Here is a 12,670-nt window from a genome sequence, read left to right as displayed (position 1 = left end):
ACAATGCAGGTGCAAGGAATAATTCAGTTTGCACATTACAACAGTAGGGGGCTGGGTACATCTATTGCTAGAGTGTGATTTAAAATAATGCTAATAGCACAGGTTCAATTCCTTGCGAGATAAACACAGGGCCCCTCTCCTTGATTACCCATTGCAGAGTGATGCCTGTTAAACTAAATTGCCAATTGTCTCTCTCATAGAGACCGCTGCCTCTGGTCCCTTGTAAGAAATGGGTAATTACTTGTCTAACATCCTTTCAGCAAGTAAACTTCCTGTGGCTTTGTTCACTGTGAGTCAAGAATCATAATCAGACCAAAAGGAAAGCCTTGCATTTATATAGCACCACTCTGAACCTCAAAACATTATTACGTGTTTTATAGCAATGAAATAGACTTCACCATTGCACCATACTAATGCAGTAGCAAATCTGAACACAGTCAGAGGTCACACAACATCAGGTTATAGTCCAACAGACTTATTCGAAATTGCAGGCTTACATCCTCACCTGATTCAGGGGCAGTGCTCCGAAAGCTTGTGATTTCCAATAAATCTGTTGGACTGTAACCTGCTGTCGCGTGACTTCTGACTGTGTTCAGATTTGCTACTGCATTAGTATGGTGCAATGGCGAAGTCTACTTCATTTGCTATAAAACATGTTATAATGTTTTGAGATTCAGAGTAGTGCTATATAATTTCAAGGCTTTCTTTTTGGTCCACCCCAGCCCAACAGCAGCATCTCCACATCAAATCTGAGCACAGCAAGGTTCTGCAAGCAACAGTATCAATATGGCTGGATAATAGATTTTGAATAATAAATATTGCCCTGGACACTGGACAGAATACCCTCACACTTTCTCAAAACTTTGACATAGGGTCTTTTGATTTAACTTGAGAAGGTTGATGGGACCTCGACTTAAGATTTCCTCCAAAAGCCATCACCTTGTGTGTGATGCAGTGGAGAATCAGCCTAGATTTTAATGCTCAAGGCTTCAGATCAGAGATACTATAGGCCATTAGAGACAGTATATGCTAGCATCTACATCAATTACATGCTTGGTTGCAAAACAGATGGCTTCACGTGATGTGCCATTTAGTTCACCTGTGCTCCCTTGCCCTGGTACTGAGCTTCCCTGGTACCAACTTGGCCTCCCTCCCCAGCTCCCCGTCTGGACGTTCAACATCCGTAACTTATCGTACATCCCATCAGCTCCCATTGGATGTTCTTCAGTGGCCAGGGTGCACAAGGCTCCACTTGCAGACAGAACCTGAAAACAAAAAGCAGACAAGACAGTCCAGCATAAGTCTCCCCAGAGCACTCTGAACTCGAAAGGCCTGAATCTGATCAACAGCTTCTATACATAGAATAAAGGTTATCCTCAAGTAAATTAAAAGTCAGTATCTAATCAAAGATCCAGACGCTTTTTAAAAAATAGTTTTGTTGAGGGGATCTGTTTGATGAGGGGGTCATGATGTTTTTTGAACAGCTGCACCAGAAATTTGGACTACCTTTTTCGATACTTCCAAATTCGAGATTACATACAGAAGACGACTACGTTATTAGATAGCCTTTATAAATCAGATAGGGAACAAGAGTGTTGTGGCCAATGGGTTTACCCTCGGTCAGCACTCTCTATCATTTACTACATAATGAAGTTTCGGAAGACATGGGACAATTGCTTAGAACATGGGATCAGGAGTTGGGGTTGGAAATATCCACAGAAATGTGGGATGACATCTGGGAAAGTGCCAGAAAAATCTCCATCTGTAATAGAACCCAAGCCATTCAGCTAAAGATACTCCATAGGACTCATATAGTACCGGAACGATTGGCAAATTTTAGGGCAACAGCATCTCCAAAGTGTCCCAAATGTAAAATAGAGGTGGGCACTCTCACACACTGCTTATGGACATGTCATAAGATCTGCAAATACTGGGTCAGAGTAGCAAATGCTTTGACAGAAGTCTTGGGAGCAGAAATTAGAGTAGATCCAGTATCTCTTCTCCTGGGCTTTTCAAGCTTGCTTTCCCCGGATGTGCACGGGAAGAAATTATTCTCCATTCTTTCCTTTTGTGCAAGAAAAAATATCTTAGTTATCTGGGTAGCTGAGGGCCCTCCAGGACTTTCGAATTAGTAGAGGTTGGTCATGGAATGTATTCCCCTTGACTTTCTTAGAAATATGGTGCACCAAAAATCTGAATTATTCTATAAAATATGGCAGCCCTTCCTGAATTATATAGATACAGATATTTCTGCCATTTTGTAGGGGCTTTCATCTAGTTGTGGTAGCGGTTCTGACTGGTCCGGGGGCCCTTGGAGGGAGGAATCCTGTATGAATACGGGTTTTATTATGATTTGATGTTAGTTCATTCTAAGCATGTACTTCACTATTTAATTACTATTTATGTTATCCTTTTTTTCTCTTGAGTAATGTAAGATATTTTATTATACGCTCTGGTTAGTTATAGGTTAGATTAGTAGTTAGTTAAGTTTTGTTTTCTTTTTTTTCTTTATCTCTTGTTGTTTGTTAGGTTTTGGTTATTATTTATTTAATATTTAATTGTATATTAATGTTTGTATTGTGTGTATTATTTTGTAAGTTTGTAAAAACATGTTAAATTTTCAATAAAAATATCTATTAAAAAAATAGTTTAATGTATATCTCGAGAGCGTGTAACTGGCTGAATTGTAAAGGAGGAGAAAGTGAGGACTGCAGATGCTGGAGATCAGGGTGGAAAAGCACAGCAGAGCAGGCAGCATCTGAGAAGCAGGAGAGTCGATGTTTCGAGCATAAGCTCTTCATTAGCTCTTCCTAATGAAGAGCTTATGCTGGACCCATCGACTCTCCTGCTCCTCAGAAGCTGCCTGACTGGCTGTGCTTTTCCAGCACCACACTTTTTGAGGTGTAAAGCTGCAGATTAATGATTGTCCTACAGAACAGCCAACACTCAGAGTGAATTACAGGCTGGAGTACGAGTGAAAGATTCAGCTGTCAGGACTACAGTCTCACTGAAGATCTTGTCAACTTTAAAAGTGAAGCTCATGTCATTTCATCATTAAAAGGAAGCAACTGACTTGAAATAATCTCACTACTTGTACACTGCAATGTAAGGTCATTGGAAAATGAAAAAGAAGGGAAATGAGAGAGAAAGATGCTAACACAACAAGCTGCTGTAAGTTGGAGCACACACCCTGAAAGGAAGCAGCTTCAATGGTAACTTTGAAAATGGAATTGCATCATAGAATTATAGAATGATACCGTACAGAAGAAGCCTTTCAGCCCATCAAGGCTACACTGACAAAACTTACTCTAGGTTTACACTAATCCCACTTACCAGAACTTGGCCCAAAGTTTTGAATGTTAGGACATTTCGAGTGCTTATCCATGTACTTTTTAAAGGTTGTGAGGTTTCCCACCTCAACTTCCATTTCAGGCAGTTCATTCCAGACCCCTCTCATCCCGTGGGGGAAAAAGGTTTCCTCAAATCTCCTCTAAACCTCCTGCCTTTCACTTTTAAAATTATGTCTCGGTGTTTCTTTTATTGCAGACGGTCATATTGCAGGTGCTGGCACTTATGCGATGCCAATGTTAAATGTCACTTTCAGCTGAAACCTGGATGTTGTCAAGGTCTGGTTGCAGTTTGACATTGACATCTTCACTATCTGAAGACCTGCCCTTCATGCTGAATATTGTTCAATTTTTAACAAAAATCCCCACTTCTGACCTTGTGATGGTCAATGCTGAAGCAGTGATGTCCAGTGGCTGAATTGATTGAACTCCAACAACTACAGCGATATTCACTTGCGCCAGTATGACTCCACCTAGTGGAGTTCATTTCCTCTTACACTCATTGACTTTCGTTTTGCTAGGTCCCTTTGATGCTACACTCAGTCAAATGTTGCTTTGATATCAAGGGTGGTCACCCTTACTTCTCTTCTTGAATTCAGGCATTGTCCATGTTTGGACCAAGTAATGAGGTGACAAACTAAGTGGGTGGCACAACCCACACTAGACATTAGTGAGCAGGTTACACCCCTGTTGTGCAAGTGCTGCCTAATAGAACTGTCAATGACTCCTTCCATTACTGATGATTAAAAAGTAGACAGAGGGAGCGAATATTTTCTGGTTTTTATGTGTAGAATGTACATAAGCAATTGACCATGCTGCTGGTTAGATGCTAGTGTTGTAATACAGGAACAGCTTGGCTAGAGGCATGGCCAGGGGCATGAGTCTTCAGTACTATTGCTGAATGTTGTCAGGCCCAGAGCGTTTGCAGTCTCCAGTACCTTCAGACTGGAGATATTACATAGAGTGAACCAAATCACTTAAGTCTACTATTTGTGATCCTGGGGATTTCAGGAGGATGCTGAGATGGATCAACCACTCATCACTTCTGCTTGAATATACATCCAAATGTTTCAGCCTTATCTTTTGCACTGATTGACTGGGTTCCTTCAGCTTTGAAGATGCAGCTATTTGTGGAGCCTCCTTCAGCCAGGATGGGTGCGGATGGCAGAATTTTCTTCTCTAAAGGGCAATGGGGAGGTAATGCCTTGTGGATTTATCGCTTGGTCATTAATCCAGAAATTCAGTTAATGTTTAGAGGACTTGGGTTCAAATCCAGCCAGAGCAGATGGAGAAATTTGAATTGAATTTTAAAAATCTGGAATTAAGGGTTGAATGATGAACCATAAAACCATTGTCATAAAAATCCATCTGGTTCACTACTGTCCTTTAGGGACGACAATCTGCCATCCTTACCTGATCTGGCCTACACGTGGCTCCAGACCCACAACAATGTGGTTGACTCTTAACTGTCATCTTGGCAATTAGGGAGGGGCACTAAATGCTAGCCTAGCCAGAGACATCCACATCCAGTGAATGAATGAATAGTGAACCAGATTGGGGTTACAACAGACAACAATGGTTTCATCATCATCATTACACAGGCTTTTTTTAATTGCAGATTTTCATTTCCAGTATTGAATTCATCTATATATCAGCTGTGTTAGGATTCAAACTCACAATCCCAGAGCATTACATTGGATCTCTAGCCCTCTGATAACATGGCACGGTGGCTCAGTGGTTAGCACTGCTGCCCCACAGCATCAAGATCCCAGGTTTAATTCCAGCCTCGGGCGACTGTCTGTGTGGAGTTTGCACGTTCTCCCCGTGTCTGCATGGATTTCCTCCGGATGCTCTAGTTTCCTCCCACAGTCCAAAGATGTGCAGGTCAGGTGAATTGGCCATGCTAAATTGCCCATAGTGTGAGGTGCATTAGTCAGAGGGAAATGGGTCTGGGAGGGTTCCTCTTCGGAGGGTCGGTGTGGACTTGTTGGGTTGGAGGACCTGTTTCCATACTGTAGGGAACCTAATCTATATATAAACAGGGGATAGTTAACTTGGGATTTGTCTCCATTTTCCACTGAATTGGTTGTATGGAGGTGTTTGGGCTTTGGCTTTGTCACCCCCTTCCCCTGTACATTGCCATTTATTGTAAACTGCGGTTTATTGTTGACTGTTGACTGTATTTTATAAATAAAAAACATATAAACAGGGGATTTAGAATTTCCTCAGTTCAGGGGACTGACTATGTGCAATCAGCGACAGCCAATATACTGTACAGAAATAAATAAAGGTGACAGGATACCAGCCTTTGTGCAGTTATTTCAGTTTTCTTTGCCTTTTATTCATTCTAGAGTCTTAATGAACTATGATATATTTACTATGGTTGTACTGTGCCAAAATTAAAACCCATTGCATATAGTTTCTTTTATATAATTTACGATTATCACTATCTCATCACTTCTCCTTGAATTCTTTCAACGTGTTTCTGTCTCTTTTCAACATTAGTGAAGTCCTGTACCAGGGTCCATGGCCCCTTTGCTCAATGATTATGCAGCATACCTTAACTTTGCGGCTGGATGTGGAACTGGTTGATTTAGCTATATTTTATTAAAGCTATCACTCCTGCCATGTACACTCCCAATGGCAGACTTCCCCTGGCAAGTTTAAGACTAATAATCAGCATTTAGGTATCAGGAAGATCTTGCGTTTAAATGGCTCATTTCTCAAAGTGCTTTTCAGCCAATAAAGTACTTTTTGATGTGGTCAGCCACATTGTCAGGACGTTGGCATCAATTGTGTGCACAGGAAACTCCTACAAACACCAATGTGATGATTGACATATTGGCCAGGGCACAAAGGATATCTCCTCTGCTCTTCACACAACATCATATAGAAGATACAGCACAGAACAGGCCATTCAGCCCAACTAGTCCATGCCAGTGTTTATGCTTCATTTGCACTTTCTCTAAATTCACAATTTGAACCCCTTCCCCGTCTCTAAATTTAGAAGTTTTTAGAAAATGGATATCTAAACAAAGACATTGTGTGCTGTATCAAATTGTAAAAATGTTACCAAAGATTCCCTACAATGTGGAAGCAGGCCCTTTGGCCAAACAAGTCCACATTGACACTCCAAAGAGTAACCCACCCAGTCCCATTTCCCTCTAACTAATGCACCTAACACTATGGGTAATTTAGAATGGCCAATTCACCTGCCCTGCACATCTTTATGACTGTGAGAGGAAACCGGAGCACCCGGAGGAAACCCACGCAGACACTGGGAGAATATACAAACTCCACACAGTCGCCCGAGGCAGGAATTGAACCCGGGTCCCTGGTGCTTTGAGGCAACAGTACTAACCACTGAGCCACCGTATCTTTTCTCACAGGATGCGGGTGTGATTAACCAGGCCAGTGATTGTTGACTATTTTTAGTGCCTTTGAGAAGGGGGTGGTGAGCTTTGTTCTTGAACCGCTGTAATCTGTGAGGTGTGGGTACGCCCACAATGTTGTTAAGGTACAGGTTCCAGGATCTTTGCTCTTTAGCTGTTCCTACAAATGCACACCAAGACAAACATCAATTTTTTTGAAATTCATTCATTTAATGTAGGTATCACTGGCTGGGCCAGAATTTATTGCCTATCCCTACCTGCTCTTGAGAAGTGGTAGTGAGCTGCTTTCTTGAACCACTGCAGACCATTTGGTGTAGACACACCCAGAAGGCTGTTAGGAAGGGACATCCAGGATTTTGACCCAGCAATAGTGAAGGAATGGCAATATATTTCCAAGTAAGGATGGTGAGGGGGTCTGGCAAGTGGTGGTGTTCACTTACATGGAGAAAGTGAAGTCACATGGTGTGCAGGGTGTCCTAGCTAGGTGGATAAAGAACTGGTTGAGCATAAGGAGACAGAGAGTAATAGTTGAAGGGAGTTTCTCGAAATGGAGAAAGGTGACCAGTGGTGTTCCACAGGGGTCAGAATTGGGGCCACTGTTGTTTGTAATATACATAAATGATCTAGAAGAGGGCACTGTTGGTATGATCAGCAAGTTTGCAGATGACACAAAGATTGGTGGAGTGGCAGAAAGCATAAGGGACTGTCAGAGAATACAGGAGGATATACATAGACTGAAGAGTTGGGTGGAAAAATGTCAGATGGCTTTCAATCCAGACAAATGTGACGTAATGCATTTAGGCAAGTCTAATTCTGGAGTGAATTATACAATGAATGGAAGATCCTTGGGAAAAATTGATGGGCAGAGAGATTTAGGAGTGTAGGTTCATTGTACCCTGAAGGTTGCTGCACAGGTGGATAGAGTGGTCAAGAAGGCATATAGTATGCTTGCCTTCATCGGATGGGGTATTTAAGAGCTGGCAAGTCATGCTAGAATTGTACAAGGCATTGGTTCGGCGGCATTTAGAATACTGTGTACAGTTCTGGTCACCACATTACCAAAAGAATGTGGATGCTTTGGAGAGGGTGCAGAGAAAGTTTACAAGGAAGTTGCCTGGTATGGAAGGTGCAAGTTATGAAGAAAGGTTGAGTAGGTTAGGTTTATTTTCATTAGAAAAAAGGAGATTGAGGGGGGACCTGATTGAGGTTTACAAAATCATGAAGGGTATATACAGGGTAGATAAAGACAAGTTTTTTTCCCAGGGTGAAGGATTCCATAACGAGAGGTCATGCTTTCAAAGTGAGAGGTGGAATGTTTAAGGGGGATACACGCGGTAAGTACTTCACACAGAGGGTGGTGGGCATTTGGAATGCGTTACCAGCAGAGGTGGTAGAGGCAGGCATGGTAGATTCATTTAAGATGCGTCTGAACAGATGCAGAGTAGGTGGGGAGCAGAGGGATACAGATGCTTAGGAATTGACTGACAGGTTTAGACAGTACATTTGGATCGGCTCAGGCTTGGGGGGCCGAAGGGCCTGTTCCTTGGCTGTAAATTTTCTTTGTTCTTTGTTCTATATCTGCTGCCCTTGTCATTCTAGATTGTAGTGGTCATGGGATTTGGACAGTTTAAGTTTCTAAGGGGTTGCTACCAGGAAGGGAGAGAAGAGGAGATATCAAACCAAACATTGATAATGCACAACAAGGAATGCTTATTTACCTCAGTCATGAGATCAGTGAGAATATTTACAAGCAGAAGATTAGATGATGCAGCAGCCTCAGTGATATTAACCTCAGCAGACAACCATAAGGAAGAGCACTGCTCCCAACCAACTTCGGACTCTGTTTTGTGAGGTTACATGAATGAGTGGCTGCTGGGACCTTTAAAGCTGGAGACAGATAAACATTTAACATTAGTATTGTTTATTATTCCTTCAAACTATTACTTTTTAACAACCATAGATCATTTTTAAACTGTTGTCATCTTGCCCTCTTCTGTTCAACAGCTGATGTTTACATATCTGCAGATTTTAAATATCTTACTTAAGAAGATCATTTTCACGTGTAAATCAAGAAAGAGTGAAAGACTATTTGACCAAAATATCTTGGGTTTCCAACGTAGGACATTAAACGGTGACCCTTGCTCATCAACAACAGGGTGTAGTGCTGCCCTCACATCCCCATCTAGCCCTCAAACCCCTCAGTGTGATCAATGTATTAATCACAGGGAATGGACGAAGATTTGCTGTGGTTGGGGGGGGAGATGCTGTGAAACTCCTATTCAGAGGTAACGTATATTCTGGAAATTATGGTAATCAAAACACCACAACATGTCGCTTAGATAGTGGTGAGAAAGGCCTTTCCTATCAGGTCCTTCTTATACACCTGGAGTCTTAGCCTCTCTACACATTGACCTCAAGGTGGATGCAATGGTCCACCTCCTTCTAGTTCATGCCTTTGCAAAAAAAAAGGTCCAGAAAGACACCCAGTGGGCTTTGTGGAGGCTCATCCTGAGCAGTACCATTCTACAACCTGTTCCCAGACATTTACACCAAGACAAATATCAATTTTATTTGATTATCTTATGGGATGTGGTCTTTCTTGGCCAGGCCAGCATTTATTGTTCATCCCTACTGACCCTTGAGAATGTGACGCGTAGCTGCCATTTTGAAACACTAGAGTTTTTCTTGTAGGTAAACCCATAGTCCAGTTAAGGAGGGAGTACCAGGATTTTGCCCCGGCAATATTGAAGGAATGGTCTTCTTCTTCCAAGTCAGGTTGGTGAGTGACTTGGAGGGGAACCAGCAGGGGGCAGTGTCCCTGGTATCTGTTGCCCCCTTCTGAATGACAATAGTCATGGATTTGGAGAGTGTTTCAAAGAAGCTCGGAATATTTCTGCAGTGCATCTTGTAGGTGATTTGGAGACGCCAGTGTTGGACAAGGGTGTACAAAGTTAAAAATCACACAACACCAGGTTATAGTCCAGCAGGTTTATTTGGAAGCTTGATGTGGTGCCAATCAAGTGGGTTACTTTGTCCTGAATAGTGGCAGGTTTCCTGTTATGCTCCTGACATGTGCCTGGTAGACTTTGTGGAGTCAGGAAGTAAGTCACTTGCTGCAGAAATTGTAGAGTCATACATCATGGAAACAGGCCCTTTGGCCCAACTCGTCCATGCCGACCAGATTTCCGAATCTGAACTAATCCCATTTGCCTGAACTTGACCCATAATGTCCTAAAACTTTCCTATCCATGTACCTGTCCAAATATCTTTTAAATGTTGTAACTGTACCTGCATCTACCACTTCCTCCAGCAGCTCATTCCATGCACACACTACCTTATGTTGAAAAGGTTGCCACTCAGGTCCTTTTCAAATCTTTGCCCTCTCACCTTAAATCTATGCCCTCTAGTTTTGGACTCCCCCACACTGGGGAAAAGACCTTGACTATTCACCTTATCTATGCCTCTCATGATTTTATAAAGCTCTATAAGGTCACCCCTTTGGCTTAAAGACATTATCTAGATATCTGATCTAAATTTGTACTCACATCACACACTGCTTCCTGGCTTAATGTTGAAAGGGTGTACTTAAGGCTGGGTGAAACATAGACTGCCTTGGGAAATGATGGACAACATTGGGGGAGTGTGTCATGTCTGGATTGAACACTATCTATTCCAGCTATCGAGGCGGATTGGCAATTGGAATGTCTTCTCAGCAACTAGTGCAGATGAATACCATTTGCCCAAGGTTGACTACGATTTTTTTTCCTTCCAATGGGCAGTCTTGTCCACCATTCATTAATCCTCACCATCTCCTTGCCCTTCCTGGCTGTTTCTCTCCAGGCGCTTATAGTCAGCAGCAAAGACTTTCTTGGTCAACTAGAGGTCTTGCCTGTATATGCCCCTGTATCGAAGACCCAGGCAACCTGTTAGTCAATTGCAAACTCTTTGGAGGGTAGGTCTTTCAATGGAGGTCATCATCCATTGGGCTGACATCACCCAGCCAATGGAGATGATTTAGGGTGTAGGTTTGCTCGCTGAGCTGTAGGTTTGATATCCAGACGTTTCATTACCTGGCTAGGTAACATCATCAGTGGCGACTGCCTAGTGAAGCGAAGCTGTTGTCTCCTGCTTTCTATTTATATGTTTGTCCTGGGTGGGGTTCCTGGGGTTTGTGGTGATGTCATTTCCTGTTTGTTTCTGAGGGGTTGATAGATGGTATCTAGATCTATGTGTTTGTTTATGGCGTTGCGGTTGGAGTGCCAGGCCTCTAGGAATTCTCTGGCATGTCTTTGCTTAGTCTGTCTCAGGATAGATGTGTTGCCCCAGTCGAATTGGTGTTTTTTTTTCATCCGTGTGTAGGGCTACGAGGGAGAGAGGGTCACTTGTAGCCCTACACACGAATGAAAAAAACCCACCAATTTGACTGGGACAACACATCTATCCTGGGACAGACTAAGCAAAGACATGCCAGAGAATTCCTAGAGGCCTGGCACTCCAACCACAGCGCCATAAACAAACACATAGATCTAGATACCATCTATCAACCCCTCAGAAATGAACAGGAAATGACATCACCACAAACCCCAGGAACCCCATCCAGGACAAACATATAAATAGAAAGCAGGAGACAACAGCTTCGCTTCACTTGGCAGTCGCCACTGATGATGTTACCTAGCCAGGTAATGAAACATCTGGATATCAAACCTATAGCTCAGCGAGCAAACCTACACCCTAAACCTCAACCTGAGCTACAAACCGTCACAAACCTTGCAATGGAGATGATGTTGATACAAGAAGCCAAACATGCTGGGGGAGGGGGGGGTGCCTACACACTGGTCTACACCATATTAAGCACTCTGTCCTGTCAGGAGATACCCAATGTTCATACAGTCATAGAGTCATACAGCACAGAAACAGACTCTTTGATCTAACCAGTCCATGCTGAACATAATCCAAACTAAACTAGACCCACCTGACTGCTCCTGGACCATATTCCTCCAAACCTTTCCTATTTATGTACTTATCCAAATGTCCTTTAAATGTTCTAATTCTGAGAACTTCACTTTGATTTAGCATATAGGAGTGGTTAAGGTAAAGTCACCACAGTCCCAGAGGGCTGTTCTTTCACTCGGCGCAGAAATTGAATCCACACGGTTGGTATCACTTCACATTTCAAACAAGCCGTCTAGCCAACTGAGCTACCCCTGATTTTGTCATATCCTAATACAGGGCATCTGCATTCAAGGTATTGTCTTGCATCAGATAAATAAATTTACTCTTATGGACTTTAGCTCCAGCATCTCATTGCAACAAAAGAAAATCAAAGAATTGCAGATGGTGGAAATCTGACTTGTCATCTGAATGTATGGTTTCAGGTCACGTTGGCCTCAAAGGTTTCAGGTCACGTTGGAGACAGGTAGACTGTCCTTTCCCACGTCGAGATTAGAGTGGTGCTGGAAAAGCACAGCAGGTCAGGCAGCATCCGAGGAGCAGGAAAATCGATGTTTCAGACAGGAGTCCTTCATCCTGCCCTTCACCAATCCTGATGAAGGGCTTTTGCCCGAAACGTCGATTTTCCTGCTCCTCGGATGCTGCCTGACCTGCTGTGCTTTTCCAGCACCACACTAATCTTGACTCGGATCTCCAGCATCTGCAGTCCTCACATTTGCCTGTCTGTTCCAATGATTCACAGGACTATTAATGATTCCCAATGGTACTTTTCAAAGCACAGCAGGAATATCTCCTGATGCACTGGCCAATTCTGATTTTAAAAAGCACAGGTAAACCACTTACTCATCTCACCTGCAGAGGACGTTAAAATTGCACAAAATGAATATTGCGTGCCATTCTGGTCTCCTTCCTACCAGAAGGATGTTGTGAAACTTGAAAGGGTTTAAAAAAGATTTACAAGGATGTTGCCAGGATTGGAGG

The 12,670-nt window shown here is 42.8% G+C and overlaps 1 protein-coding gene across 2 annotated transcripts in view; it reads right to left on the bottom strand.

The window, feature by feature from the left end:
- LOC122542208 (paired box protein Pax-6-like) overlaps positions 1-12,670 on the bottom strand; it is a 75,034-nt gene that overhangs the window by 22,981 nt on the left and 39,383 nt on the right. For both annotated transcript variants that reach the window (XM_043679690.2, XM_043679693.2), the window contains exons 2-3: positions 8,458-8,626; positions 1,100-1,265 (exon numbers count right to left, since the gene is read on the bottom strand). In XM_043679690.2, coding sequence (XP_043535625.1) covers positions 1,100-1,265; positions 8,458-8,466 — 175 coding nt within the window. In that variant the 5' untranslated portion in view covers positions 8,467-8,626. The remainder of the gene's footprint in view (positions 1-1,099; positions 1,266-8,457; positions 8,627-12,670) is intronic.

The sequence above is a fragment of the Chiloscyllium plagiosum genome, unplaced genomic scaffold (assembly GCF_037043375.1).
Source record: "Chiloscyllium plagiosum isolate Xiang-an unplaced genomic scaffold, Cpla_swu_hap1 HiC_scaffold_33, whole genome shotgun sequence".
NCBI classification, from domain to species: Eukaryota; Metazoa; Chordata; class Chondrichthyes; order Orectolobiformes; family Hemiscylliidae; genus Chiloscyllium; species Chiloscyllium plagiosum.
Note: the sequence above shows the minus strand (reverse complement) of the source record. Positions and strands in the feature narration are given on the sequence as shown.